At 41.4% G+C, this 24,959-nt stretch overlaps 1 protein-coding gene across 1 annotated transcript; it reads left to right on the top strand.

The window, feature by feature from the left end:
• The first annotated feature begins 1,369 nt into the window (after positions 1-1,369).
• Positions 1,370-24,491, top strand: LOC127801902 (uncharacterized). Its single transcript, XM_052337414.1, has 5 exons — positions 1,370-1,577; positions 2,461-2,603; positions 2,708-2,837; positions 19,201-19,392; positions 24,056-24,491. The coding sequence occupies exons 1-5, from the start codon at positions 1,419-1,421 to the stop codon at positions 24,266-24,268; spliced, it is 837 nt and encodes a 278-aa protein (XP_052193374.1). The 5' UTR covers positions 1,370-1,418; the 3' UTR covers positions 24,269-24,491.
• The last annotated feature ends 468 nt before the right edge of the window (positions 24,492-24,959 follow it).

Genomic DNA, 24,959 nt, shown 5'->3' with positions numbered 1-24,959 from the left:
TTCCTTCTGGCCTCATTGTCCGACCATATTGGACTATCGCTGCCCAACTGTATCATCGAAGAATAACTGCATCCTTGATTCTCTACAACCTCTTCATTATTTATAACACCAAAATTTGACTGTGTACTTAGTTGTAATTTGTCCACAAAATCAACACACAATGAGCTTCTGAATTCTATCCGAGAGTATTCGACTATAAAGCACTCAACATCTATATCACTTTGAATCTCTATTGGAGGTGTAGATAGATCTAGCATCTTAAACTTGTACTTCAGCACAACCGACTTCTCAGCAAAACTAAAATTGAACCTTCTATATACGGAACTTACCAATTGCTCGAATATGCAATCTAGCTCCACACGTATTATACAATAACATTTATCGGTCACGTACTTATATTCGTCTTTATCAACATTATATTCCTACTGACCTCCATACATCACATATACAAATATAGGTCTATGAGTTGCCATTCCTGTAAATTAGAAAAAAAAACATATCGGTTCTGTAAGTAAAAAAAGTTATCGGTTGTTTAAGGTTATATTGGTTTCATAATATCGTTCGCACAAGTGTTTGTCTGTTACTATATATCAGTTTACATAAAATTAAAACCGATACAAGTATACCGATATAGCATTTGTTATAAGATGTATGTTAATTACTATATATCGGTTTACATTAAATTAAAATCAATACACGTATACCGATATAAGATGTCGGTACATACATCCATATCCTTATATATCTTTTCACAACCGATATGTGAACTGAACCAACATAAAACATTTTTGGGGATGCTTTTGGTTTGAACCTATATCGGTTGACATATATCGATATCTAACCGGTATATCAACCGATATATGTTCAAACCAGTAAAATGCATACCTTTCACTCAACCAAGCTTTAGAATATAGAACCAGAGCGACGTTCATTTGCATACTCATTACATAGTCATTCAAAAAATCATATCGAAGAAGGTAAAAGATTTTGAAATCACTCAAAGGGAATACCAATCGTCTTTGGCTAAAGGTTTTCAAAGATAAGAAAACGAAGACATGCCTGAATGGTTAATGAAGGTGACGACTGATAAATAAACAACAATTCTAGATGCAGAGAATAGAGGACGAGCGAGAGAGATGTTGTGGTCGACGGGCGATTGGGGGGATGTGCGTGCGAGAGGAAGACGAAAGGATCCTAGAACCAATTTAAAGTGAAGGTATTTTTATCTATTTAACTCTCAAAAGTCATAATTTTACAAAGAATTTTTAAAAGTCCTATTTTTGCAAAGTTTTTTAGTGAGAGTCTTTTTTTGGCAAATATCTTCAGCGGAAGTCCTATTTTTGCAATTTTCCCTGGCCAATCTTGGAAATGTCCAGTGTTTCTTCATTCCCTGCACCGCACCGCACCGGACCGAGCAGATGGTTGTGGCGTCCATTTGTTCCAGAACTTTTCACAAATCCCTCTCCTTCAGCTCCAGCTTCGCTCGGAAGCTCTCTCCCTCTGCTTCTCGCCTCCAGGTTCGTTCAATCATGGCTGACTCTGCGTTCAAGAAGGTTCAGATTCAGAGAGACGACACTGTGAGTTTCTACGCTCCCCCAAACCCCTTTCTATTGGGGTTCCGTTTTTCCTCGATTTGTGTTTTTCTTGACGTGCATTCATGACATGATTTGTGTAAGTTTGTCTTCTCAGAGTATGAGTGTGAAAACTCAATCTGGTGAGTATTCAAGCTAAATTTTACTGAAATTCTTAGTTGTGATACAAATTAAGAAGAGATAACACAGATATTTCGTATTTTCGGTGTGATTGTTATTAAACAATGTGAAAAGATATATGGTTGGAAACATGGGTAAAAAGGGACAGAATTTGGAGGAATTGAAATCAGAGTTAATTATGTTTTCGGTTGAGTCAAATAATTTAAAGAAAATTAATAGATCAATGTCCTGAATTTTCATCTCTGTATTTGATTGCCCATGAAAGAAGGCATAAGTAATTTTATTTCTCTTTCATTTTCTTATTCTTTGACAATTCCCCAATTTCAAACATGGAAATAAATAATTTCATTTTCCTTTCTCTAGAAACAGTCCCGTTTCAGATATAGCATCGGTAGGCTGGTAGTTAAGGGAGGATGTTAATTTCAGTTTTTGGGTAATAAAGCCGCATTTTTGAAAGATCCAGTAAGTCCTGTGGACAAGGTTTCTCAAACTTTTGTCTCTCTCGTTTTCTTTTTATGTCAAGTTCAGTTTGTTGTTTGGATGTCTGGATTCAATTGTGTTGAAAAATGATTTAAGATGAAATTATTTTTATGACAAGTTTATGGTTCTGAACGAGCATGAACTTATTTCATGTGTCAATCATGTGATGGCATATTTGAGTGGGTTCTAATCCCTTATGGTGAAACTTGAATATTAATTTTTTGTTCATATTGTTTATACTTCCATGGTTTAAAATAAATTAAACCAGGCATTTGATGCATACGTGGTTGGAAAAGAAGATGCTCTTGGGATTGTTGTGCTTCAGGAGTGGTGGGGTGTTGACTTTGAGATTAAGAATCATGCTCTGAAAATTTCTCAATTTGATCCTGGCTATAAAGCTCTCATCCCAGAGTAAGATAGCTTTGCTTGTTTCATATGCTTAACTTTCTGTGTCTGTAACATGGAACTTTGAGGATGCTTTATTGTTGCTTAATGATTTTCACTCACCATTTCAGTTTATATCGGGGAAAAATTGGTCTAGATGTTGCCAAAGCACAACATTTGATGGATGGTCTTGATTGGCAAGGTGCTGTTAAGGATATTCGTGCTTCAGTAAACTGGCTCAAAGAAAATGGTTCAAAAAAGGTACATTATTCTCATTCCTCCATGGCAAAGTGCAAATAACCCAGTCCTTATGAAATGGTTTTTGTGGTGAAAATGCCATAGATCCTTTAATGTGAGAGTGGTGTTTAGACCTCTCAGGTAGCCACTATTTAATTCTATTATTAGTTCCCAGCCTTTATGTATTCCTTATTATATTACTTAATATGTTAGTTATTATATTATTTTAAGATTGATGATAAAATCAAGGCCTGACCTTAACATTTAGCTGGGCAAGAGACTGTGCTCCACATGTTTCATGCACCAGTGATTTTCTAGTTAAAAAATGCAGGAACTGCAGGGGTATAAATGCATTGCTCTTATTATTTCAGTTAAAGAGTTACTTTAGCTCTGTTGATAATTCACCTTCTTGTTGGTTTAACAAAATATACTGGCACCATCAAGTTTAAGTAAAAGCTAGTGTATGGTAGTAGGCCTGGATGGCATTTGTGTTATCCATAAATGATCATGCTAATTTAGATAATACCTTTTCATATAGTCCTTTTTCTAAGTCTCTGTTTATTAGGTAATGGATACATAGCCCTTTTTAAAGCTTTGTTTATAGGTTTTTAATTTAATAGAAGACATGTTGCTCTTCTCTCAATTTGATTAATTTTGCAAGTATAACTTTTTTTATTACTTTTTTTGTGTGTGTTCTCTTATTGGGACATTTGTATTGGATGAGCTTTTTTGGGAACTTGTTTCTCATTAAAATCTTTTCAAAAGGTAATTCAACCACATGTTTTTAGTGATTCCAAAATGCATTATGTAAAGAGGAACATACTCATTTTGAATTTTGTTTCTGAATTGTTGATATTTGTTCTTGAATGACCTCCCTTTGCAACCATCTGTGGATATTTGTGGTTTGAATCTCATCTTGTTTATAGCTAATCTATTTTTTGTTTTTGGATGGTGGAAATAACCTCTTTACAAAAAGCAACTGGGTTGTGTACAAATACAACTTTCCCCCGACCCTTACAAAGCAAAGAACTTCTAGCATTGACTAGATATTCGAATTTGAATAATAAATCTCCCCCACGCTTTTTAGTCTGAATTCCTTTAGTGGTTTCCATGTGATATAACATTTAAAGAAAGGGGTTCCTATTATTTCTTTGGTAATTAACTTTTTATTAAAAAGAATGTTTTTATAAAACATACACCACCATTACATCCATGAGTAGATGAAACTTATATTGAATGCTTAATTTTGTATTATTGGCACTACTAAGGGATTTTTTTGTTTCACAATATTCAATAGGCACCAATCTGTCAGATCCCTAATTTGACAATTGTGAATTCTCTACTTTCAAGAGGAATTGAGATGAGGGAAAGGAGAATGAGGGAGAGAATTCATAAATGAGAGGGAAGAGAAAAGAGAGGGAAACTGATTTCCAATTCATTCATCATGTGGACTTAGGTGTAGATCAGTGCTATTTATACTGATCTATGTCCCAATTCGGGCGCCAAAAGCGGTTAGCCCTTTGTCCACTTGGCCTTACAACTTGACACATGCATGCTGGAACATTTCTCCAGCTATGCCAAGAATCATAGCTTATTTAATAAGGCCAAACAGCCCGTTACACAAGGCTAACAGCCTGCTAACGTAACAATCCCCTTCCCTTAAAGCATTTCTTGTCCTCAAGAAATGTGTAGCAAACCGGCTGAACTGGGAAATTGCTATAGAAAATCTGGAAAATACTCCCACGTATTATTGTCCTCGTGGAATGAGGACCAGTTAACTAGAACTTGGGCGAGAGGGACTCCATGTCTACGAATCACCCTCTTGTCTATGATAGCAGTAGGGACTGCCTCTCCCATCTCGCTTCTGCCCATAGGGGGAAGTGTAGGTAGGGATCTCTGTGCTCCAATGGCCTTCTTGAGAAGGAAAACGTGGAACATGGAGTGAATTTGTGTCTCTTTTGACAGTTGCAACCTGTAGGCCACTGCACATATCTTCTCCACTATAGTGAAGGGCCCATAGTATTTAGGGCTCAGTTTAGATATGGGTTGGTGGCTCAAGGACTTGAGATGTTGTTGACTTAGCTTCAAATAGACATCCTCCCCAACTGAAAATTCTCTCTCACTTCTCTTCCTATCTGCCAATTGCTTCATCCTATTTCGGGTTTTAGCCAATTTCGATTTAACCATCTTGATTGTGTCTTCTCTTTGTTGCAAATAGGCTCTCATAGCAGCCACTATAGACTGTCCCCCCAATGGTTGGTAACAACCTTGGCCTATATCCATAGAGAGCCTCAAAGGGGGAAATTTTGATCGAGTTGTGGAAACTTGAATTATACCACCACTGAGCTACTTCTAGCTTCTAGCCACTTGTGTCACCCTCTTGGTTGTAAAAAGCTGAAGCACCTCAAGTAGGCTTCCAAACATTGATTTACTCTTTCTGACTGACCATTAGTTTCAGGGTGCTATGCAGCAGACATGAGCAACTTAGTACCTAGGAATTTCATCAGTTCTCTCCAAAAGAGGCTGGTGAATATCTTGTCCTTGTCTGAGACTATAGGCTAAGAAATTCCATGCATTTTTACCACGTTATCCATGACTGTTCTAGCCACTTTTTGTGATGTGAATGGGTCAGATAGGCTAATGAAATGACTGAACTTGGAGAATTGGTCAACCACTACCATTATGCAGTCCTTCCCATCTGTCCTTAGAAGTCCTATAAAATCCATGGTTAAATGGGCCCATGCTTGGTTTGGAATGGCTAATGGTTGTAGTAAACCCGGATGAGCCACTGTTTCATGTTTGCATCTCCTACATACATCACATCTCAACACATAATCCCACACATACTTTTTAAGCTGAGGCCAAAAGAATACCTGCTGCACCTTGCGGTAAGTATTTTGAATGCCTGAATGACCTCCTATAGGAGACTCATGTAGTGTTTGTAATATTCTTCTTTTCAACTCCTCACTATCTCCAATCACTAGCCTACCCTTGTACCTTATCACCCCATTGTTAAATGAGTAATCCAGCTTGCTATTGGCATCTAAGCTCAGCTGTTCCAACAACCCCTTGGTCCACTGTCCTTGTTGGTAACTGTTTGTAACCTCTTGGAGCCAATCTGGTACTACTGCTAAGATGGCTTCATTCATCCCTTCCTCTTGGCAGCAAGACAAGGCGTCAGCTGCTGCATTTTCTTTTCCTTTCCTGAATTGTATTACATAATCCATTCCCATGAGTTTGGTCATACCCTTTTTCTGTAATTGAGTATGTAATCTCTATTGCTGTAGGAACTTCAAGCTTTCATAATCCGTTTTGATAATTAACCTCCCTCCTAGGTAGTGTCGCCACTTTTCTACTATCATAAGGACCACCATCAATTCCTTCTCATAGATTTTGAGGCCTTGGTGTATGGGGGTTAGGGATTGGCTCAGGAAAGCTAGTGGTCTGCCCTCTTGTGAAAGGATTGCCGCTGGACTGTCCGATTCGGGCCCAATCTCGGCCCTTTCTCTTAGCCCAATCTTGTCCTTCTCTCTTAGCCCATCTCTTTGCCCATCCCTCATGGCCCCATCTTGGTCCTGTGCCAGCTTACGGCAACATCATTGCAGCTTCTATTAGGTATCCGCGTGCCCGCCTCAGATCCCATCCTCATTAATGGTGGATCTCATCCACATTAATGAGGGTTTCGTCGCCACCATGCCGCCACCTAGGAACCTCCACTGGCACCAGATACTCAGTCCCATCACTTGCAAATGCATGATGCATGCATGCAGGAGGACATCTCCTCCCCTTATATCAACCAGTTCTTTTTAAAGCCAAGGTATATTCTGCCTTCTGATCTACTGATACACTGTCGTTGCTTTACTCTCTTACTCGAGTGTCAGAGTGCTTGCAGGTGCCAGCCGCCCCCTCAGACAGAACCGTCGCCGGAGCCTGCGCCCTGTCGTTGTGACCCCGTCTTCGATCGCTCCCTTTGTTTAGGAAGGAACATTTGGCACCCACCATGGGGCTCGGTAAAACTTACCTACCCCATAATTTCATTAGAGCCTTTCAAGCTGTTAGAGTTATGCCCCACAAGCCAATTATATTTACATGTAATTGATCATATTTTTCATTGTGACTCTTTAACTTTAATCAATTATTATTGCAAGGCATTTATGTTTTTATTTGTCATTGATGGTTGTCATTATTTATTGTAATCCATTCTTGACAAAGTCCATAGATCAAATAGGCTCATGGAATTTGGTTGTGCATTGAGATGACAATCATGAAACATATTCCTTATAAGCCTTGATCTTAAATGTTCCTAGTCATAGAGTTATTAGGATTGGACACTAATAACTCGGATAGACTAGCACATATGATGCATGCTCAATTAGGAGAATGTCTCGTTTCATGGACATTGGTGTGGGGACACTAGTGCATATATGTGGCTGCTTATTATAAGAATAAGTACACTGAACTGACCCGCTACATAATTTCTAATGGTTATTTTAATGTCGAATTGGAATTTCTGTGTTGCAACAGTGCAGATTGATCCTTAGACTTGAGACATCATGGTAGTCTTATATTTGACTGGTTACGCTTTGGTTCTTTTTGGATTCCAATGGAGTCATTAACAAATTATCACTGGGCGTAACCTTATCACATATGAAGGCTTGTGGATGTCGAAATAGAATTCATCACTTATCGATAAGATGAAAAGATGTCCTGTGTATTCCAATGATTTTATGACTGAGTAAATCCTTGGCCAAGGTGAGGTGGAAATCAAAAGGTGTTTTGATTTCACCTATCAAGTCATAAATCTGGAATGGATACATAGTTATTGAATGATTAGGGTTTCGTCATAAAACCATATCCTAAATTCAATTTGGACATAGATTGATGAAAGGATTTTACTGCACGATATTTGCAATTGAAAAGATCCGTGTTTTTCCATCGTTGTCTAGGTATTCATGGCATGTTGCTAGACGTTAACCATGATATGTAGGGTTTTAGAATTAATTTGATTAATTTTAAAACTATTAATTAAAGAGTTTAATTAAGAAGCCCATAAGATGTGCTAATTAAGAAGCCCATAAGTTTAATTAAAGAGTTTAATTAATCTAATGAGTTGAGCTTTCATATAGCCGAATAAAGTTGGCCTACATCTAGTCTAATGGTGGACCTAAGGGGTCATACACTTAGGTCGAGCCCATTCCATAATTTAAAAGAGAGATATGGCCCAATATGATTATGGGCTAGACCTAAATCGTTTAGGGTTTTTCAAAGGCATAATTAGGGTTTTTTTTTTTTTTTTAACTCTATAAATATGCCACTTATGAAGTTGAAAAGGACAAGAAAAAAAAATCGGATCTCTCTTGGAGGCGCCTAGGGTTTGCTAGTACTACTCGAGGCGTCGTGGAAAAGGGTCGATCGTGTGGACCGACTTGGAGGAGTTTGCGCTTGCAACTCTACAGATCAAAGAAGGCAGAATCGAAGCTACACGGTTGGCCGGTTCCTAACAGAGCCAACCCCCATCACCTTACCATGGTGCGAACCAGAAGCGCCCCCGCCCACGAGCCAAACGATGCCGATCGTCTCCCACAAAATCCAGCTATCATAGAAGTCCTCCTCTAGACTATCAAACAACTTTAAAACCAAGTTACTGAGTTGACTTGAAACCAGCAGCGCGATCAACCTAACGAGCGGGTTGACTGCGACGCAGAAGGTAGTCGTCACCAACACATCAAGCCACCCACACCCCTACTCCCTCACCTCGTGTGTCCTTGTATTCCCACAGTCACCCTTTCTCAGAATTCATCATGGTCGTCGCTTACGGCTTTCGCCTTCCCAACACTTTGGAGCCTTATGACGACACCACCAACCCTCAGAACCATCTCACCATATTTAGCGTCACCATGCTGCTAAGTGGAAGCTTAGACCCAATCACGTGCAGATCCTTCCATAGCTCCCTGAGAAAGTCGATCATGTTATTGTTCCTCCCTATCTAGCCATGAAATTCTCGGTGTCAGACACCAAGGTCGGGGTCGTTCACGTCGATTAGAAAAAGGCTCGATAATGCTACCATGACAGCCTTAGGGCTCGGGACCCCAAGCTCAGCAAGGGCAATAAAGGAAACAGAACCCCTGGGAGCAACAGTTAAGCAGCCAAGCCCCGCACCCTAGCGTGCATGTGACAGAGCTAGATCGGCAAAGAAAGCCACCAGATAACCATCCCCAACCCATAGAAGAACTCCACCCTGAAGACTTGGCAAACCTACCTCACTAGATCGCTAATGGCATCGGCAACGGAGCTCACCACTTGGTCGAACCCACAAGGAAACCTCTGCCTAGACCATAGAACGCGGCCGATGCCCAGTCATACTATAGCTAAGCAACCATTTTTTCAGGAATTCGTTATTAAAATACGCTTCACTTAATCAAAGACAATTGCTTTCACTTATTAATTATTATGTCTTTTCACGGGTACAAACCCAGGTTCTTTTTTATAGCAGTCCCCGAGATCCCTGTCTTCCAACCACCTTGGTATCACCTCAACTTGCCTTGCATTGAACAGGCGCAGCAGACCCTGTGCCACCCTGGTCTCACTTGGCCCACTCAATGCAAGACCAGGTTGTCTGCAATCCTGGCTCACCTAGCACTCACGCCAACAAAGACGAACGTTCAAACGATCCACTGGCAAAATCAACAAAGTAATGAGGTTTTCCAAAATTTCATATTTTACTAAAAATTCAAATACAAATATTGACAGTCACTTCAGGCCTCGAGCCACGCCTTGTATCAAATAGGCGCACAGGACCTCGAGCCAGACTCGGTTCTCCTTTAAACCGTGCTCGGGACCATGATCGACATGGTCAGTTCGCCTCGCGCAGACCTCTGGCACAACCCTGTCATTGCTCTAGGCGCCTCAAGCCTGTCTCAGCTTTATCGAGCCACGCCTTGTATTAGACAGGCGCATAGGACCTCGAGCCAGATTCGATCCTCATTTAAACCGTGCTCGGGACCAAGACCGACATGGTCAGTCCACCCCGCGCGGACCTCAGGCACAATCTCGTCATTGCTCTAGGCGCCTCGAGCCTGCCTCAGCCTTATCGAGCCACGCCTTGTATCAGATAGGCGCACAGGACCTCGAGACAGACTCGATTTTCCTTTAAACCGTGCTCGGGACCCAGACCGACATGGTCAGTCCACCTCGCGCGAACCTCAGGCACAACCCCATCATTGCTCTAGGCGCCTCGAGCTGCCTCAGCCCTATCGAGCGACACCTTGTGTCAAACAAGCTCACAGGACCTCAAGCTAGACTCGTTCTTCCTTTAAACTGTGCTCGGGACCCAGACCGACATGGTCAATCTGCCCCGCGCGAACCTTAAGCACAACCCCATCATTGTTCTAGGCGCCTCGAGTCTGCGTCAGCCCTATCGAGCCACGCCTTGTGTCAGACAGGCGCACAGGACCTCAAGTCAGACTCTATCCTCCTTTAAATCGTGCTCGGGACCCAGACCGACATGGTCAGTCCGCCCCACGTGGACCTCGGGCACAACCTGTCATTACTCTAGGTGCCTCGAGCCTGTCTCGGCCTTATTGAGCCATACCTTGTATGAGACAGGCGCACAGGACCTCGAGCTAGACTCGGTCCTCCTTTAAACCGTGCTTGGGACCCAGATCGACACGGTTAGTTCGCCCTGCGCGGACCTCTGGCACAGCCCCGTCATTGCTTTAGGTGCCTCGAACCTGCCTCGGCCCTATCAAGCCACACCTTGTATCAGACAAGCGCACAGGACCTCAAGCCAGACTCAGTCCTCCTTTAAACCATTTTTGGGACCCAGACCGACATGGTCTGTTCGACTCGCGCGGACCTCGGGCACAGCCCCATCATTGCTCTAGGCACCTCGAGTCGCCTCGGCCCTATCGAGCCATGCCTTGTATCAGACAGGCGCACAGGACCTCGAGCTAGCCCAAAGTCGTTTCTTGTAGCAAACGGGCACACCAGACCTTGAGTCTACCTCGATCCGATCCCAAATTCGTGCCTTGTAGCAAACAGGCACGCCGAACCTCGAGTCTAAGCCGATCCGATTCCGAAGTACCTTATATTAGACATGGCCATAAAGGTTAGGAGATGCTATCACCAAAAAGAGCATGCAAGACACTATAGAAAACAAGGTACTTCGAAGAACTTACATTTCATTACGAAACTTACATCTGATTACAAGCTTTATATCTGTACAAATTTTATGTTACACTCGTCTATCATGCTACAACCGCTACAAGGCATAAACGCCTAAAAGCACACCCGAAGTAAAAGCAAGGCCAAGCAGCAGTCGCTGCAGGACGCACTCCCCTTATAATCGTCGATAACAACTTCCCCCACGAGCCACTTGGCAAAGGCTGAAACTCTTTTGTACCGCCTGACATCCTGTCCCCAAAGGGGATGGATTCCGCCAACCCGGTAGCCGCTCTTGAAGAAAGTCCAAAAAGACCTAGCACCCATGTGATGTCAAGATCTCCCACTTTCAACCTTGGAGCAATCAAACGACCCCCCTATGTCTAGCCTAGTGATGTTGGCATCAAAGATTAAGGTACTCAAAGACACTGAAGCACGATGCTTCCGCCAGAGGCAAACTCCAAGAAAGCCACATCACCCATTCTAGACACGACATGTCTCACCCATTCTGGTACTGCTCTCACCCAAACACGCTTAACCTCAGTCCTCTTGGTCCTTGCTGCGCCAATTTCAGCCCTATCCGCGACATCGTCAGCAGAAACGCCCCTCTCAGATAAAAAACCCCCACTACAAGCCATCGACCCTATTTCCCTAGTCCCTCGAAACCAAGGCCCAAACGAACGTCGATAGCATGAAAAGGAACCAAGGGTTTTCCCTCCCTTTTTATAGGCGTAATCGCCTAAAGGTCAGAAGACCCTCACCATCTCTTAAAAATTAAATACCGTCAAGCTCCGAAAAATCGTGCCAGCAGTACGGCCATACCCCCGCCTCGAAAATCGAAAGGCCACTCCCACCATGACCAATCAACTCCTTCCACATGCTAAATAGAACAACCAGACGACGAAACGTTTCGCAAAAGTAGCACGCCTAAGCGTCGCCGAATTTATAACCTCAAATCCCGTGTCGCGCATGTGATCCCTCCGAACCTCTACAATACCCCCGAGTCTGCACTCTAAACACTTTCCCCGAACCCTAAAACCGGACACCAACCCTAGCACTTAACTCAGGAACCACCGCGCCAACATTTAATGGCCCTAGCCCAGCTAGGAAAAAGCGTGTCACACTATAATCAGAACAAAGGCGTCTTAAGAAGAAGAAAAACGACTAAACCTTTCATTTCGATTAGCAAGTCAAAAGGCAAAAAAAATAGCGGGCCGCGATATCACAAGCCTAAAACCAGGCTACTAAGAAAGCACTAGAAAAACCTACGCTACTACAAAGGAAGAAAACAATAAATTCAGCCCAACTCAGCCCGAGGCTCGGCGTCATCAACAACACCTTCTGCAATTCGGCTCACCTCGATTCTAGGAAATCCCCTAAAAGTCCCAAAAATGGCGTGCCCCTCTTCGGTTGGATCAACAAGTTGGCCGCCTTCGACCCTCATATAGGGCTTGCAAGGCTGCAGGTCTAGGTCTGGGAATAAAGTCTAGATGTGGAGTAAGGCTTCCTCATAGGCCTCCAAATAATTGTCCACGGCCTCCAACATCTGAGCACTGCCGACTTCCGCCTTCAGTCGGGCTGCTTTGAGCGCTGCTTTCAGACTGGCAACCTCTTCCCTTGAATCGTGAAGTTCCGCCCTGGCATCCTCCTGCTGGCGGTCGAATCAATTAATGACCTCATGACAACGAACCAACGACGCCTCCGCCTCTTCCAACTGCTGCCTCAAGCCGGCCGTCACCCTAGCTTTCCGTTGCCTCCTGAACGCATCTTATCTCCTCTCGATGCGACCGCTTGAGAGCAGTCATCTCTGTTCGGAACTCGAACTCCAGTGCAGGGCATTCTGCCAAAACCCCCAAAGCCTGATCCTCCACCTGGCGGTACGGCTCCCATCGGTTCCCTGAAGCAGGAGGGTCAGACACGCCCACAGAAGGTGCACCAGCAGATGGCTCAACCCCTCCTGTATCCCTCAGGCGTTTCCCAATCGATGACCGCCCCTCATCGATAGCAAGACTGTCAGAATGCAACACCGAAACGGCACCAGGAGCAGTTGGAAGAATCGGCGCAATGGCGGAAGATATAGCAGCCGGGAGAGCAACATCTCCCTCGCCGGCGCCGCTAGAGACTTCTCTCTTTCCCTCAAAGATAGCCTTCAACATTTCTCTACTAGGACGAGAAGCCATTGAGCCCAAAGAAACGGTTAAAGAGAAAGACTTAGAAAACAACGCACCTTTGATGCAAGGAGGAAGAAGAAGTAACGATGGAAAACCTAGAAGAGAGGGGACGCACCCTTTATACTGTTCCCATACGTTGCATCCAGAAGAAAGAAAAACGCCATCAAGCGCTTAGCAAACGCTAGGGACATGCCACATGTCACGCACTCAATCTCCCGAAGGAAATCATGAGCCACTGCTCATACCTACGGCACTGCATACCCCGAAGTCCCTGGCATAACGCTCTATACCCCGAAGTTCCATGCGTCGTATATCAGAATATCGGGGGGACTTTCCCTGCCGCCAGATCCAATTCCGATCTTGCGAGGATTGGGAGGCTAACCATAGCCAGAAGCACCACCCCCAGTAAGGTATTCAATCCTCGACAAGGGTAGCCCGATATCTTCCTCTGCCTTTCGAGTTTGGGTAGCAGAAACCGAACGCGAGCTCGGCCATGCCCCGAACACGTCCCAACAGCAACACAAAATTTCGTCGGTACGCGTTCAAGATAAGCCAGCCGGCCACCACACCCAGATATCGCCTCGAGCCCTCCCGGGCATGACGCCTCGAATCTCGAAACCATGCGTGTCACGCATCAACACACGAAGAAAATTACTTTACCATAGAGGCCAAGATGACTTCAGATGCCTTTAGAACCAGCGTCTGTTTAAACAAGACCATGCTTCAGCTCGGCCGTCCACCTCGACCAGGTCCTAACCACAATCCAACTCTCCAAAACTAGCGTATGCAGCAAATTACCCAAGTCTCCCTTCTCCAGCTTGAACGCTCGCTTCTCGAGCATCCGACCTTGGGGGCTGTGGATCGTCCGGTCCGGGCCCAATCTCAGTCTTCTCTCTCGGCCCATCCCTCATGGCCCGATCTCGGCCCCATCCTGGTCCTGCGCTAGCCTTCCACAACATCATTGTAGCCTCTACTGTGTATCCGCACGCCCGCCTCAGATCCTATTCTCATTAATGGTGGATCCCATCCATATTAATGAGGGTCCCGTCGCCACCATGCCGCCACCTGGGAACCTCCACCGGCGCCGGATACTCAGTCCTATCACTTGCAAACGCACGTCGCATGTATGCAGGAGGACATCTCCTCTCCCTAATATCAACTAGCTCTTTTTAGAGTCAAGGTATATTCTTCCCTCTGATACACTACCGTTGCTTTACTCTCTTATTCACTCGAGCATCGAAGTGCTTGTAGGTGCCAGCCGCTCCCCGGACAGACCCGTCGCTGGAGCCCACGCCCTGCCGTTGCGACCCCGTCTTCCACCGCTCCCTTTGGTCAGGAAGGAAGAACCCCTATCCCATAGTTGCTAGCATCAGTTTCCAACGTGAATGGTTTGCTAAAGTCAAGCAAACCTAACACTTGTACTTCACTTAGTTCTTTCTTCAACCACTCAAAGGCCTCCTCAGCCTTAGGGTTCCACTTAAAGCCATATTTCTTCAATAATTCCGTTACGGGCTTGCTAATCAATCCGTAGTTTTGCACAAATCTCCGATAGTAACTGGTGAGCCCTAGTAACCCTCTTAGTGCTTGGATGCTGGTGGGTTTAGGCCATGCTACTATAGCCTCAATCTTCTTGGGATCTATGCCCACTCCAGCCCTTGAAATTACATGTCCCAGATATTTAACATGTTTTTGTGCAAAAGCTCACTTTGATTGCTTGATATACAATTGGTTGAATCTCAAGATCTCAAATGTAGCCCTAAGGTGGTTTAGGTGTTGATCAAAGGAAGGACTATATACTAGGATGTTGTCAAAGAAGACCAACAGAAATTTTCTGAGGTAGGGTTCAAAAATTTGGTTCATAAGAGCTTGGAATGTGGCCGGGGCATTGGTTAGGCCGAAAAGCATAATTGTGAATTCAAAATGGCCATTGTGAGTCTTGAAGGTAGTTTTGGATATGCCTTTTGGATCCATCATAATTTGATGGTATCCTAACCTTAGGTCCAATTTTGAGAATATAGAAGCGTTTTGAGCTCATCTAATAGGTTCTCAATGATTGGGATTGAAAATTTATCTTTAACAATAATAGCATTGAGTTGTCTATAATCAATACAAAAACGTTGTGTACCATCTTTGTTCTTAACCAATAGGATGGGTGAAGTAAATGGGCTGTGGCTAGGTCTATGACAGATTGGTCCAACATTTTCTTCACAAGTTTTTCAATCTCGGTTTTGAGTTTGGGTGGGTATTTGTAGGACCTAATGTTTACTGGTTCAACATTAGGTTGAAGGGGTACTGTGTGGTCCAAGGATCATTTGGGGGGTAGAGACTTAGGTTCTACGAAGAGGTCTTGGTATTCAACCAATAATGCATCAAGGAGGGCCAATTTGTGTACCTGCCAAATGGCTTTAGATGGTTGGCTTTGTTCGTGATTTTATGTAACCCATGAATAAGATGCAAGTATACGCAGTCAAAACAAGTAAAATGATGAGTAAAGATGTTCCTACAGAGATTGGTAACTAAATCTCTTAATTAATAAAATTAGTCACAATTAACTATATTTGAACAATTGATCACTCAAAGAAGTTTAACCCTAAATTGTGCACTAAAAAGAAACAAATTAAAGAACTAATAATCACTTAAAAATTAAAATTCAATTGATTAAGACCTACGGTTTTCTAAATTCACTTAGCAAATCCACTTTATCAAATTATTTCAATCTTTGGTTGATTAAGTTACAAACTATGTCAATCAAGCTCTCTAATTTATTTATTAGCCTATGTCTAGGTCTAACAAGTTTATTCAACTAATCTAACTCACTATATGTCCATGTGAATTAGAATTAGAGAACACATTAAGCGTAGGTACTCATAATATGAAAATATTCATCACAAATATAATCAGATTGCACATGTAATCAAGTGAATGTGTTCCCTAATTAACGCATGTTATTTTGTCCAAGAGTCTATTTTTTATTTATCTATGTCTAGCATCATAAGAAATCTCAAATCATGTAATTGGTGATCAAACAATTACAAGCATTAACTTTAGAGCAAAATAAACATAGTTGAAGTAACAATCACAACCAAAAATTGAGTAAACTAATAAAGTTTCAATCAGTATTCGAAAATTCGGCCTAGGCACCCGCCTAGGCGTTAGGTGGCCGCTAGCCGCGGCGATTAAGGGCTGCTCGACACCCCTAGTCGCCGGGCCCAATTAATCGGGCCACGACGGCGCCTAGGTTACCCAGGCAGCGCCTAACCACCTGGGTCGCGCGTGGCCTAGGCCGCCTAGGTCGTGCGCGTTTTGAGCTGACCTATTTCCCCCTTCCCTTTCTCTCTCTAGTCGTTCATCGCGGGTCGTCTGTCTCTCTCTCTCACTGCCAATCTCGTCTCTTGGTTGTTCACCGCCGCCATTGATCTCATCTGTTGGTTGTTCTCTCTTGTCGCCGCCGATCTCATCTATTGGCTGTCATCTCTCGTCACTGATCTCATCTTCCTCCAGTATGTATCCATCTTCCTCCACCTCCGGAAAAAAAAAGTAAAAAGCATTGCTCCTTGGTCCTTGTTGTTTGTTGCTCCTTGCGGCATGCTGTAGCTGCTCGCTGCTCATTGCTGCAAGTAGCAGCAACTTGCTGCTTGTTGCAGCAGCAAGCTTGCGTTGCTTCTTGCTGCAGTAGCAAGCTTGCTGTTGATCTAGGTCCCGCCTAGGTGCCCTAGGCGCTAGGCGCCAGCTTGCTGTCCGACTAGCGCCTAACACGTTTTTGAACACTGGTTTCAATGCATAGGATCCTTTAGAAACTCTACACAATTATTTAGCCACTCATAATGAATAATATATTCTCAAAATCAACCAAGGGTTGCTGCATGATTGAAATCCTAATCAATCAAAGAAAAACAGAACAAAAACTCAAAAGAAGGAAGGAAAGAAGCCCCTGCCCAGATCTGGGTCGGACAGATCTGGTTGTTGCTTGCCCGCTTCAGCGGTGCTTCTTCAATTTCTTTATTCCCCTTTTTGTTCTTCAATTTTTTCTTTCTGCTGTGCAGCCTCTCAATTTCTTCCTCTGTCCGCCGCTTTCAATTCCAAGCCCTTTATTCCCTTGTTTCATTTTTATAATATTTAATATATAGGTGCACTGTTCCCTAGTCCTCTTCCAATATGACTTCAACTCCAATTGCACTTCTTTGCTTCTCCCAATTGCCTTCAATTGCTGCTGTCAATTTATTAATTATTAATTCTCTTATTGTATTATAATATTAATTATAAAATTAACATTATAAATTAATTTATAATATCTTCTTTAAAGACCAATTTTTTTGAATTCATCTCCTTTGCTTAATTCCTACAAAAAGATATTCAAATTATGTAAAATCCATATAACACACATTTGAAGTAGGAAAAATAGCACAAGGTTAAGATAAAAATATGTATACAATTAAGTCCTATTAGGCTTCCATGTTTAGGACCCTCTTCACTTTGTTTCTCCATCTGCTCAGTAGCTTCGATTGAAAACAATTGAACTACTTGGGACACCACCTTTCTGAATAGCTACTGCAATTTCTTCCCCTTGATCAACTTGCACGATCCTAGTTCCATATTTCCTAGCAACACCATTCTCATTCCTTCCTTCTCTAGGGTTATCTCTATTTTATTGAAATCAAAACTGATTAGACTTACTCCCCTCATCCAATCGACCCCGAGTACAATATGGCATCCTCCCAACTTCAGTAACCTCAAATCAGCTTGGTATTCTTGTCCTTGCATTTCCCAGCAAAATCCCAAGCATGTGGATTTGCTGATCACTTTACTTCCATTAGCTACTGTCACGAACAGGGGTTGTGTGTTGGCCAATGGCTACTTCATCCTCTTGGTTGTTCCCTCATCAATGAAACTGTGGGTACTCCCATTGTCTATTAAGACCATAAGAGTGATGTCTTGCACTTTTCCTTCCACTTTGATAATCTTGCTACTGGCCATTCCTTTGATTGCGTGCAAGGAAATAGCCCCTTTCCCTTCTTCTTCCTCTTCTTCTGTGCAAGATGGCTATGACTTTCCGCATTTGCCCTGCTAAGGAAACATCTATTTGGGAAAGACAAAAGCAGGTTAGTACGATCAAGTGTAGATAAATGCTCCCGAATCGCTAACTAGAGGATAAACATATGGGCTGGGATATCTACCCACAAAAGATCAAACTAGCCTAAACCAAGGGACCCAAGGGCGCTGAACCTGGAGATCTTGGAATGTTGCCTTGACAAAAAAGGCCCCATTGAAGGCCGAGAGCCAACACGGCTCATCTCGGTGCTCAAATCGAGGAAGGCTAGGGAGGTGGCTACGTATTAGATCGAAATTCGGGGAAAAAGAAGTCTGCGGCCAGATCCAAGAGCCATCCTTAATAATATCCGCTACCTTAGCTAAAATTGAAATGCCTAATTGCCGAGGCAATTGGCGAGAGAAACAATCAATGAGCACACTTAATAGATGCCACTGATCTTGCCAAAGAAACGTATTACAACCGTCTCCAATCCTCCATCCAAACCGGGTCCTCATAACACCCCTTAGCGAGAGCAACTTTCTCTAGTACCATAGGCTGCGATAGGGTGCTGTAAGAAGCCAAAAACACGCCCCTCTAACCCAATATGTACGCACCCATTTAACCCATAGGGAATCCCTATCGCCTAAGAGCAACCGTCAAATTAACTTGGTGTGCAAGGCTTGGTTCCAAATATATAGGGGCTTCAGACCTAGGCCCCCCTGCTCTTTGGGGCAGCAAATCTCTTGCCACGCCACCTTTGCTTTATTAGAATTTGCCTCATTACCACTCCATAAGAAATTTCTGATTAACTGCTCCATCTCTTGGATCACGCACTTGGGCAGGATTAGAAACTATTGAATGGCAGTTCAATATATAAGATGCATATTCTTTAGTGACTTCTGTTTGATGAAATATTTCATGCTTACCTTGCCAATTTACATCTGCTAAAATTGAACTTTTCTACCTGACACCATGGATAGCTCACTCTGTCAGTTTAAATAAGTTCTGGTTATTTTGTTTTAACTAGGTTGGTGTAACTGGATTCTGCATGGGTGGTGCTCTATCTATTGCTAGTTCTGTCTTGGTCCCTGAGGTTGATGCTGTTGTAGCATTCTATGGAGTTCCTTCCTCACAGCTTGCAGATCCATCAAATGCCAAGGCACCTGTTCAGGCTCATTTTGGCGAACTTGATAGCTTTGTTGGCTTCTCAGATGTGACGGTATTGCTTAATTAATTCTGACTTTCAGTATTGTTGCATGAAGTTCTCAGTTTATTACTTCATGTTTTCCTGTTGTCTGTGTTTTTGATTTCTTCTTTTTTATTTTATATTTATTCTTAAATTTTCCCATGAAACAACAAGATATCAAGCCTTAATCCCATATGGCTACTTTTGAGTTCTCCCATGAATTATAACTTTTTTTGATGGGCAAGTGTGACTACCATAATTCAACAAATCCTGCTTTGGTCTTTGTTTCTTTTAGATTAAATTTATAAAGATGATGTTAGGTTATAGTGCTTATGTATAGACACAATAAAATGGAATTAGAGTAACTCAAAACAGAGTCCTCATGGTGATCTATTGAATAATGGACAGAAGAGATTAGAACACCTTCAGCATTTGATTTGATTGGGTTAATATTAACTATATTGATAAAAAAAAGTACTAAATGTCAATGAAGAAAATAAGAATCAACACAGTCCAAGTCCAGCAGTGTGGAGTCATCTATAGCCTGCTAATTAGAATTCTGAATGGGTTTGACTAGAGTCTTGAAGTCTCTTATTGAAAAATTTGGGATAAATTAGTTTGCCCGAAAAATATGTTAAGAATTATTTATTCTTTATTCTTTGATTGACAAGATAGTGACCTCCTAGTATTGTTTCTATCCCAAGTAATTATGATGTCAAACTTTAAGTTTGTTAACAGTATGGGTCTAAAAAGCTATCAACAAATCCTGCTCCAAGTGCTGCCTCCTTCCCTTGAAGAGGTATAAGGAAACAAACAGTGCTGAAACTAAATTCAGTAAATGGAATGGGTGAGGTGCAGCATCAAACAGTAAAAATTGGATAGACATGAAGGAGAATAAGAGAAGAGGAGGAACAAATGAAAAATAAAGGAGATAGAGAGAGAAGAGGAATAGGGCAAGGGAGAAGAGGAAGGAGAAAGAAGTGAGAATCTACACGAACACAAGGGGGGATGGAGAGACTAATAGAGGATTAAGGTATTGTTCACAGAAAATTATTCTTAAAAACTTGACATACAAATACAAGCAAATATCAAAATGGAACAGCTACAGATGCAGAACTCATGATGTCCAAAATGACAAACATCATGGAGAGGTTTGAACTTAAGTCATCATAAGTTTCTAATATCTGTTTCATCTTAGATTACCCCTTAAATGGTTAAGCTACAAGGGAAATGAATCCTGTGATGTATATCAATCTTCTCCTCAGACAAAATCTACAGAACTCATTGGGACCTTCCAGAACCTGATCTGGATGAGTTTTGCTTATTTGGTCATGGGTCTTCAAAAATTTTTAGAAATTCTTTGCTTCCTTAAATTAGTAAAGTCCCAATTCCCAATTATGTGAATATTTTAAACCTCAAATATGTAATCAGATTATCCACCTAGTTTTGCTTAGAGAGTTAAAGGATTTGACTTGGTAATTCTACATCTAAGTAGAGAACCAAAATATAGATTCACCAGTCAGTCTAAAACTTGACCAATCTTTTATTGAAAATAAATGACAGATCAGGATATATACGGAACCCTTACAGAGTGCGAGAACCATGGACCCATCCAGCTTGGTTAATGCAAAGCAATCACTAAACGAACATGATTACAAGCGTTACGTACCAAATTGAAACTCTTTGTCAATCTACTACTGGACCTAACTAAAGCTCATCTCCTGCAATGCATCATCACCATGATTGAGTTTCGTCACTTAAAGATTCGTCTCACCATCTCTGGTGCATGAACGATTACAATAGCTTACACAGCTCTCATAATATTCAGAACGTAACTCTGTAAAATGATTGAGGACAACCAAGGTACTAAAATAGGCATAGGGGAAGAGGTCCAATCAACCTTTTCCTTCTTATCCTTCAAAGGGCCTTATTAGTACAGTTCTTGTAATATGTCAAATAGGGAACACATTGAACTGGAAGTACCTTCAAATATAGGATAGCTCATGACCAAAGGCCCAAAAGAAGCCACCATAGTGTATGAATTATTCTGTCCTTAATCTAGATGCCTGTGATCAGCCTGCAAACAGCATAAATATTTTTTAGAACTCTAAATTCTGCACTTTTCTCTGAAGACTTGTAATGACATGTATTTTCAATTCCTAATATTTAGAAGTGAATTTTTTTATGAACTGTGGCCTTGGGAAATAAAAAATTCAAAGTCACAGGGTAAGGTTTCAAAGCAGGGGAACATAGGTTTTGAAATAGGTGAAACATGCAAGGTTTTGGATAGTGATTTTGAAACTGGGTTGGACAGAATGCTGGGAGGGGCAGATTTTGAAACCAGGCCATTTAGTTTTGTAACATAGCTTCCTAAATGGTTGGTTTTGAAATGAGGTCTACCGAAATTGAACAGTAAGTCTTGCAATTTTTGACCTAACTGCGAGCGAAGGCTCGATTTTGAAGTTTGCTTATGAGATTTTAGACATAGTTTTACTATGATATTACCCACATTTTGGTGGTATTAAATGAAAAGATTTGATCGTTTGACATGTCAAATTATTTTTTAAAGTGGGCATTTTATGTTTTGAGAGTCAAAATTAAGCATGTGATGAAAACTTGATGCATAAGGAATCAAGGTAACCAAACAAGGGTTAAGTACTAACCCTACTAAGACCTCAGGCACGCATAACTCTAGGACAATGAATCTACATACATCTGCATGTATGTTTTTGTTTTGTGCTAAGAAACAAGACAAAAATGTGGGGACCAATTGCTTTGGGGACAAGGGATGAAGGGGTTGTAAAAGAGCGCTGAAAAGGGGGAGATGGGGCTGCAAAAGTTCTGGTCTTGGCTATACACATGAAATGAGGAAGTGAAACTTACCAAGTTAATGAAGATTACACAAAGTAAAATCCTTATATCTGTGCACTTTTGTCCTACAAGAATGATTAAATCATTAGACTTCATAATTTTAGTCCCAAACCAAGGTTTATACTCATATTAACAAAACACCAAGTTATTTTCACTTACTAGGGTTAAAACTTAATTTTGCTGAAAACCTAAGAGTTATGCATGACCATGAGGTCTCACTAGGGTTAAAATTTAATGTTGGTTAGTTTGATGCCTCATGCTTAAAAGTTTCATCACTTGCTTAATTTTGCTCTCAAGTATAGAATTCCCACTTCAAATAATAATTTGACCTACCAAATGATCAATCTTTCACTCTAATACCATCACAATGTGGGTAATGTGATAGTAAAACTATATTTAAAATCTCATAATGGAACTCCCAAAATTGAGACTTAGGTTTCAACAGACTTGGTTTTGAAGCCAGCTTCGTTGATTTGGAAACCAACCCTTCAGGAAGCTAGGTTTCAAAAATAAATAGTCTGGTTTCAAAATGTGCCCTTAGAGATTCATTCTATTCAACACAGTTACGAAACCACTCTTCCTGGATTTCAAAACTTTGTACTATTTCCACCTATTTTGGAATCTGTTCCCCTATTTCGAACATCAAGTTGTGACGTCGAATTTTTTATTTCTCAAGGACACATTTCATAAAAAAATCACTTTTAAATATCCAGAAATAGAAATTAAAAATATGGGTAGTTACAGCATAGTACAATGCTAAAGACATTGATATAATGGTCTATAATTCATGCAGCTAACCCCACCTAGTGGGATTAGGCTTGTGATTATTGTTATTTGGTTGGTTTTGATATATTGAGATATATGGATGCATTACCGCTAAATCCTTTCGTAGACAGAAATCCAAGTCTGGTGCTCTGACTGCATAGTGTTAACTATGACTAATCATTGCTTCCTGAAATGCAGAACGAAAAGGACATAGTTCCTATATTCAGACATTTGTCTTGAGAAAGATTTCTAGATCTCTGTGGACTATATTACCCCTGAAAGTTTTGATTAATTAATTCAATTACATTCGTCATTACGAAGTAACTTGCTCATCCTATAAAGCCCAAGTTGCGCTGCTTGGTGTCAGGCTGCAGCTACTGTTATGCAACAATGGAGCAATTTATTTTGACGTAAAAATTCTCAGTTGCATGTATCCTATCCTCACTATATACAGATTGGAGCCTTTTCACAGAGAAGTGCACGTTATTTGGCAAGTTTTTATGATGTTGAATGTAGCTGCCGTAAGTGCAAAGATTTGGACTCAATTCTAACTGTACATTTATGTCTTGCATAGAACTGAATCATTAATGAGCAACCTCTTTGCTTGTAAAATGACTGAATGAGGAACTGGGACGTGTTAGGCTTCTCATCCACATCAAAATTTTTTAGGCATGCAAAGCAGAAAATGTGCTAAAAGTAAAGGCACGTTGTTGTTACTGTATACTATAGCAAATTAGGGCCTGTTCTACACCTTATTTTTATGTACTATCTTTCCTTTTTATCGTTGTAATTCCCTTGAGAATGTGCCTTTGCATTTAGTTTTTGCGACTATATATATATGTATATCTGACAACACACCTTGAGTAAATGTCATTGGACTTCAAGCAATGTGTGCTTCATGTGTGGGATCTTGATATTGATATGATGATAAAAAAGTATTTTCAACTTGTGGGATTGGGATTATTCTGTTGAAAAGAGAGGTGTTTATGAAGGTTAAGGGTGGTTATGTTTGTCTTGCAATATGGGGTGTTATTATGTGGTAAGAATTATTGGTTTTCAGGCTGCTAAAGGATTGGAAGAAAAGCTGAAAGCATCGGGAGTTCCATACGAGGTACACGTTTATCCGGGCAATGGGCACGCTTTCATGAACAGGTCACCGGAGGGTGTGCAGAGGAGGAAAAGCATGGGGATGGCTGGCGAAGATGAAGTGTCGGCTGAGCTCGCCTGGTCTCGCTTCCGGTCCTGGATGAGCTGCTACCTATCGTCCTCCTAAATACCGCGTGCTAATTTCTGTTATGCTTAATGCTTCTAATCTAGACGTGACATAATAAAATCTGGCCTCTAATCTAATCTTAGTGGGTGATTAGAGGCTTTGAGCTGTGCTGTTCTTGCTTTGCATGGACCATGAGTGAGTGAGTGTGTATATGATGGAACTTTTGAGAAATCTCTTTCGGATTCTGAGAATATATATATATATATATATGTCTTTGAATCTACTAGAGTCTTGTCAACCCGTGTATTGCTTTTGGTAAAATTCCTTTGTAAGTCGCCTGTAGGTGCCCCCGTTATCGTTGTGGATTGTATGGCTATAAATTAAAGATTTAAATGCTTAGTTAGGCACTATGTTTTGTTTATGGTCACTCATAAATAAGAGGTTTGTGTGGGGGTGGGGTTGGTGGCTCAACAGTGTGTACATGCACGTCGCGTGTGCCGACTTATGGTGTGTAAAAATTGAAGTGCACTTTACACTATATCAACAGTTAATAATTGTAAAGATATAATACAATTCACATTATGTCATCTAAAAAATGGTTTTTATTTTATAATAATAATAATAATAATAATAATAATAATAGGAATAAAAAATAAATAATTGAAATCTAAAAGTCGTAAATCTGCTGTGATAAATAGTTATTAACTTATTAATAATTTGTTAAAAATGAAAATATTAATACTTTTGATGT

This window comes from Diospyros lotus, chromosome 5 (assembly GCF_014633365.1).
Source record: "Diospyros lotus cultivar Yz01 chromosome 5, ASM1463336v1, whole genome shotgun sequence".
NCBI lineage: Eukaryota > Viridiplantae > Streptophyta > Magnoliopsida > Ericales > Ebenaceae > Diospyros > Diospyros lotus.
The sequence above is the reverse complement of the archived record's forward strand: the minus strand, read 5'-3'. Positions and strand labels throughout refer to the sequence as shown.

What these genes read in the sequence shown, in the direction of transcription:
- LOC127801902 (XM_052337414.1), top strand. Translation starts at nt 1,419, where the DNA reads ATGGTTGTGGCGTCCATTTGTTCCAGAACTTTTCACAAATCCCTCTCC. An exon ending in AGATTCAGAGAGACGACACT is followed by an intron (nt 1,578 to 2,460) that starts GTGAGTTTCTAC and finishes AAATTAAACCAG; the next exon opens with GCATTTGATGCATACGTGGT. An exon ending in TTGGCTTCTCAGATGTGACG is followed by an intron (nt 19,393 to 24,055) that starts GTATTGCTTAAT and finishes ATTGGTTTTCAG; the next exon opens with GCTGCTAAAGGATTGGAAGA.